Raw genomic sequence first — 7,500 nt, forward strand, 5'->3', positions numbered from 1 at the left:
CTCTACCTTCTACACCTCTTTTACTAAATTTCATCATTCATTCTCTCTATGTGTCCAAACCATTCCAATAATTTTTCATAAGATTTATTTGTCATCTTTTTTTTCCACTCCCGTTCTCTTCCTCAACTCCTCGTTTCTCACTCTATTCACCCTTGTAACACCTACCATACTTCTCAGACATTCATATCAAACACATTTAAACTTTTCTCTCTGGCTATCTTAGATTCCTAATCTCTACCCCCATACAAAGGCGTCGGCACAATCATTTTCATATAATCTCCTCTTTGCATCCATTCCCATATGCTTATTTTTCATGACACTTTTTAATCCCCCGAGATATCTACTTGCTTTTCTCAATCTAAAATTTACCTCCACCTCCACTCCTCCCTTTCCAACCACACACCCCCACTCCTCCCTTTCCAACCACACGGACGACACTGCGCTTGTGGCAGGATCAGACGAGGGATTGAGGAAGTTAGTGACAGAGTTTGGGAAGGTGTATGTGAAAGAAGGAAGTTGAAGATAATTGTGGATAAAAGTAAGGTGATGAAATATACAAGGGGAGAAAGTGTCAGGAGACTGGAAGTGAGTATTAAGGGAGAGAGACTGGAGGAAGTGGATAGCTTTAGATATTTGGGTGCGAATATGACGGGAAAAGGAGTGGAGGTGGAGGTAGAGTGTAGATTGAGAGAAGCAAGTAAATGCCTTGGGGAATTAAAAGTGTAATGAGAAATAGACATTTTGGGATGGATACTAAGAGAAAATTGTATGAAGGAGTGATTGTGCCGACAGCACTGTATGGGACAGAAACATGAAACATAAGAGAGGAAGAGAGGAGGAATTTAAATGTGTTTGAGATGAAATGCCTAAGAAGTATGGTAGGGGTTAATAGGCTGGATAGAGTGATGAACGAGGAGGTGAGGAGGAGAGCGGGGATAAAAAGCAAGTTGGGAGATAGGGTTGATGAAAGAATGTTGGAATGGTTTGGACACATGGAAAGAATGAACGAAGAAAGATTAGTAAAAGACGTGTGGAAAGCAGAGGAGAAAAGAGTGAACATGAGGGGGCGACCAAGGATGAAATGGATGGATGGAGTAAAAGGGTCATTGGGAAAGAGGGGAATGCATGTTGAAGAAGGAAGAGAGAAGACAGAAAATGGGGATGAGTGGAGAATGGTTGTGTGTGGATGATGTTGAGATGTATGGAAGGGAGTGGGTGGGGGATGTGGGGTGAGGGAGTATGTGTAAATGATATTTTGACGCAACCCGAAGGGTTCTCTCCCCGTCTTCTCTTTTTCTGCATGAGGGGACGGAAAGGGGCGGCCGCCGATTAAATGAAGCGGCCTTGCAGTGGATGTGCTATGTCTTGCTCCATTGCTTCTGACCCAGGCCAGTGGACGAGATGCAGGGATGACCCATTATCCAGGAGGAGCCACGATAAGAGGGAGGGAGGGGAGTGAATGAGAGTGGAGTATGTAGGGATAGAATGGGTGGAAGCGGATTTTATGCCATTGTTTTTTAGCTACCTCCCTTGTAAGGGGGGAAAAAGCCGTTATTGTATGTATATATGTATGAAATATTATCATTATCATTATTGTTATTATTATTATTATTATTATTATTATTATTATTATTATTATTATTATTATTATTATTATTATTATTATTATTATTATTATTATTATTATTATTATTATTATTATTATTATTATTATTATTATTATTCCTATTATTATTATTATTATTATTATTATTATTATTATTATTATTATTATTATTATATTATTATTATTATTATTATTATTATTATTATTATTATTAGTATTATTATCACTATCATTATTATATTATTATTATCATTATTATTACTATTATAATTATCATTATTTATTACTATTTTTATTATTACCATTATTATTTATTACTATTTTTATTACCATTATTATTATTTATTACTATTTTATTATTACCATTATTATTATTATCATTATCATTATTATCATTATTATCATTATTATCATTAATGTTAACATTATTATCATTATCATTATTATTGTTATTATCATTCTCATTACTGTTATTATCGTTATTATTTTCTTACACTATGTTATCGCTACTCCCTAATTCTCTCCTTTGCCTCTTTTATGATTCCATCTCATCGGCTGATATTGCCTCCGAGGATGGAAACGGTAGTTTAGTTTAACGAAATGCTAAATTGGATATTTACATTGATTAATATCACTATCACGATAAAACTATACGGATTAATAGAAATGTTTATTTAATGAGAAATAAAGTTCTCCAAAATATGATGACTGCATCTATAAGCTATTTTTTAAAACTGTATTACATATTGATAAGATACTTATTTTGTAATAGCCTATCTGTGCTTGCGAATATCAAATAACCTGTATGTATGCGTTTGTGGCCATCGTTACTTCTATAAGCCGAACACGCATTATACAAATCCTCAATAAATCATGCCTCTTCCAATTTTGCGAAACAGTTGACTATACCGGTCGTCGGTCTCGAGTGACTCGGCGTCACAAGCTTCAAGCAAGAAGGGCGTACACAGAATCTGCTCGTCAAGTGTCCAGCCTTGACAGGAATGCTACCGAAGATATGCTGTTTACTTTGTTATCCTTTTTCTCAAATTATTTCTGAAATCTTGCCTGGAGGGTCCTTACGTAGGAGAAATATAACTAATTTGTTTTCTGATATGTGTATTCATCGATCGTCTGATATCTTGTCTGAAGGATACTTACGAAGGAGTACCGTAACCAATTTTTTTTATGATTTGTATATTCATGGACAAATCCTGAACAATTATACAAACACACGCACTTTCCCGACGCACGAAGTTGTATCTCTGAATATCATTACGATACCGAAACAACTTGCCATCCCTCTCTGCCTTCTTTTCTCTAATTATCCTTCTGCTCGGTCTTTGGTCATGTTTTTGTTTTCTTTACTGCCCCTTTTTTGCTGTTTTTTTAAATTACATTCAGTTTGTACATTTCGTTGTTTTAACGTTTGAGGAAACATGACATTTCGTGTTGATACGCGGACACGGATTTAATTTAATAAAAAGACCCCGATATTTTCACGAATACTCGCATAGATGTGGTAACGACAAAAAAAAAAAAAAAAAAAAAAAAAAAAACAGGTGGGAATGGAAGACTGCATATATATATCTCCGATAACAAGAGCAATAGAATAAATGTGAATGCAAAAAATGAACAAGAAACACAACCTAGCAACTGGAAAGGATAGCTAAATAGTTGAAAAAGAGAGAATACAACTCGAATTTGAATGAACCCTAGCCGTGTGGTGTAGTGGCAAAGGTCATGTTGACTGGCGGTCAGGGGTCATGGAGCTGTTTCTCAATGTATCATCGTAGGGCGGTCGTGCGTGCGTGCTCTGCGTGCTGATTCAGTGTTCTAATACTCGACAACCCTAACAAAGGCAAGACTGGGTTTAATGGCCTCATGGTGAACCATTTATATCTTTATTTCTGCGTGGTGTCTTCTGCCGTCTTCTTACATAACCACATGAAGCACAATTTCCGCTTCTTTTGTAAATACAGATAAGAAATATTCTGCTTTTGAGTTATATTAGCATTGTATAATGCAGAAGCAAGGGACTTATTGTGAGGATTCCTCCTTCCGTACACAGGATCATGCACATATATGCACACAAAATTAAACACACGAAAACTTTATCCACATATGGTCAAGTACCACGAGATAACTTCCTCCCACCGTTTGTGCACGTATGCACACAAAAAACACACATACATCCACACGCACATACATGCACACATACAAATACATACATACACACATGCATACATATAAACGCAGACGCACAGACACACAAAGACACAAACACACACACACACATACATGCACACATACAAATACATACACACACATGCATACATATAAACGCACACGCACAGACACACAAAGACACAAAGACACACACACACACACACACACACACACACACACACACACACACACACACACACACACACACACACACACACACACACACACACACACACACACACACACACACACACACACACACACACACATACACACAAACACGCACACACACACATACACACACCAAAAGATACACCTCTTGGAGAAGAGACAGAGAAGACAAATTGGGTGGAGGGGTAGTGTTGACGGCGTAGAAGTAACATAAAGATGTAAGAAGCGGATCTGAGTCGAGGCTAGGGTGAAGCAATTCATCTAAGTCTTAGTACTAAAGGGCAAAGTAAAGCACACTTCATAGTGGCACATGCCCCACCCCCCTCCCCAAGACAAGCGTTTGGAATTAAGCTGAATATCAAGAAATGTTATTGGACACCACTCTTCTCCTAAAGAAAAATATTGAATAAAGTAACAATATAGTCCTTATAGGAAATTTCAATTGTAGTGAGGTCAACTGGGAGGAATGGGAAGCAAGAGGCAAAGCAGATTCATGGGGAGAATCCGTGTTAAATATAGCAATTGGAAACACACTGACTCAATGGGTAAAGGAAGAGACACGGGTAAGAGGTGATGACACTCCCACAAGATTAGATCTGTTACTAACCAAAGAGCCTGACATCATCAGCTCCTTGAACTACCTTTACCTTATAGGAAACAATTAACATATAACAATTGAATTTGAGTTGGATGACGATGAAATAGAGACAAAGAATGAATCACATAGGCACGGGAAACTCAATTTTAGGAAAGCAGATTACTTAGGGTTGAAAAAATTATTTGAAGAAACAAACTGAGAGGGATTCATGAATACCATGGGGATAAGGAGGAAATGGGAACTATTTCTTGATATTTGCAACTGGGGAATGAACAAACATATGCCAGAGATGTGGTTTGGGGAAAATGGAGGAAGAAAAGAACCCCCCCCCAAAAAAAAAGAAGAAGAAGCTTACAGACAAGCTAGGAATGACCATACAAAACTTCGCAGGGAGAAAGAAAACACTTTTTTGAAAGAGGTGTAGTGGATAAATGCAAAGATGAACCGAAACTGTTTTACAGGTTTATAAACGGTAAATTGAGACACAGGGAAACAATCAACAAGTTGGTGGTGAAGTCTTTGAAAAAACCGAGAGGACTGAGAGGCAAACTATTAGAATGGATGAAGGATTTTTTTTTTTTTAAAGGGAAGATGTATGAGGACAATAGTAAAGGATAAGATGTCAAGATGGAGACCATTAACGAGTAGAAATCCACAAGGGTTAGTGCTTGCACCAGTAATGTTTTTTGTCTATATCAATAACATGATGAAAGGAACAACAAGTTATGCCAACATGTTTGGAGATGACGCAAAAATCACGAGAAGAATGAAAAATGAAGAGGACGGTAGACTGTTGCAAAAAGATCTAGACACTTTTTTTTTCGCAAGGAGCCAATAATTTGAAATGAAGTTAAAAAAAGATGCTAGGTACTGGAAATGGGCAGCAGTGTCAAAAGACCATCCTTAAGATATTACTTGGGAAGTGAATCTATTACAAAAGCAAAATAGGAGAAAGTCTTGGGAGCGTTGATAAAAGACAACTTGTCATCTAACAGACATATCAGAAGAAATACAGTTTTCCATATAAATCCATAAATACTTGGAATAGTTTAGGAAGTGATATAGCCAAAGCTGGAACAATACATGAGTTCAAATCTAAATATGATAATTGGAAATCAAGGATATAGATTAAGTTGGAACTGTAGATGAATTTGAGACTAGGTATGATAAAAAAAATAGAAAAAATAGAGAACAGAAAACGGGATCCAACGAGCGTTGCTCCTTTCCTATATACTACAGTTAGGTAAATACAATTAAATAAATACACACACATGCACACCGTAAAAATACATCTTATCTTTTATTGTACTAAAGAATGCTTGTGTGTTGAGGACACTCGCCGATAAATTACGATTTGTTTAGTTCAGTTGAAAGGAGTGGTCATTAATGGTTGTCCAAGAGCACGTCCCTTTGACAATTGGCGGTTCCTTAATCCATCATGACCTTTGTCCTCCATACCCTTTTCCTCTTCTTCTTCCTACACTTCCTCTCCCTCCTCTATCCTCTCCTCTTCCTACTCCTCCTCCTCCCCATGCTCCTTTCCCTCTTCCACTTCGCTCACCTGCCAGTCTAGAGGACTCTGAACGCAAATTAGTTGTTGTTATCAATATGAAGGATTTCATGCAATGGGAAATATTCACTCAGTAACAGTAGAGAAAGGCGCTTACGCCCAAGGTTTGTGGGAAACACTGTGGATAAGCACATTCCCACCCTATGCAACCTGTATACGAATAACTTTCTGGAACTGGCTTACCCACGGAACCAAACCCTTACCCTATCGTGTACAAGCGACACTCATTACATTAGTAGATATAAAATGTTGAAAGGATTTTTTTTTTTTGAGGACATACTTGATAGGGTAAGTTCATGGGAGCATCAGTGGCGTACTAAGTCCAATACGTCGATATACAAAACTTGCCATTTCCACTGCAGCAGAACTAACAAAACAGTCGTGGAAATTCCTCTCAATATAAACAATACAAATATTCCAATGAAGGAACACGTCAATATGCTGGAAAGCACACTAGAGAGAGAGGCAAGCAGAAGCGCTTCAAATCCGCAACAATTCCATTCAAACATCGACTTTACTTGGTACTGGTCAGACTTACACTATGCCAATTATCTGGAATGAGCCAGATGACATGTCCCACAAATAACTACTCTCACACACACACATTTCCTAACCTCTCCTTTCCCTGCTCAACAGACATTCCTCTTTTACCCAAGGTCTACTTCACACCATCCACCCATTCTAGATCTTCCCCTCAGGTTCACCCCATTCACCTCTATCTTCCTTTTTTAGTCTTTCTTCACTTATTCTTTCCATATGGCCAAACCATCCTAGTATTCTTTCATTTTCCCTATCTGCCGGCTTCTTTTCCACCGCCAATCTCCACCTCTCTTTATTTCTTAATCATTATTCTTTGTAGTCTTCACCATACCAATCACACTATTTCACATTTAAATTTACCCTTTTGTCTCACTTAAATTCCAAGTCTCTTCACTATAGTGTCGAAGGCACAATCAACACTTCATACAATCTTCTCTATGCCTCCATCCCCAGATACCTATTTCTCATGTCTTTTCATTTCCCCCAAGATATCTATTTGCTTTCCTCACTCTACAGCTAACCTTCAACCACATTCTTCCATTTGTTACCTCTAACGGTCTAACCCAATATGAATATGAATGTGATAATAAAATATCATCTAATAAGGTACTCACCAGGATGCATGTCAGCATTAGATGAGAAAAGGACACAAAGTCCTGTTTCATAGTTGGCAGAAAGGCAAGACTTGTTCTTCCGACACATGTCGATACAATCGGTGAGCATGAGCGTTCCCGGCTGCGTGTCGAGCATGTCGGCAGGTGCCGAGTAGACGAATCCGGTAATGAGTTC

At 37.8% G+C, this 7,500-nt stretch overlaps 1 protein-coding gene across 1 annotated transcript in view; it reads right to left on the minus strand.

Annotated features, from left to right (window-relative positions):
• Nucleotides 1-7,500, minus strand: part of LOC143018026 (uncharacterized) — a 68,308-nt gene that overhangs the window by 41,596 nt on the left and 19,212 nt on the right. Inside the window, exon 3 of the mRNA XM_076173065.1 lies at nt 7,326-7,500. This exon is cut by the window's right edge and continues 9 nt beyond it. Within this exon, the coding sequence (XP_076029180.1) occupies nt 7,326-7,500 (175 nt within the window). The remainder of the gene's footprint in view (nt 1-7,325) is intronic.

This window comes from Oratosquilla oratoria, chromosome 33 (genome assembly GCF_046742065.1).
Source record: "Oratosquilla oratoria isolate Oo_2021 chromosome 33, ASM4674206v1, whole genome shotgun sequence".
NCBI classification, from domain to species: Eukaryota; Metazoa; Arthropoda; class Malacostraca; order Stomatopoda; family Squillidae; genus Oratosquilla; species Oratosquilla oratoria.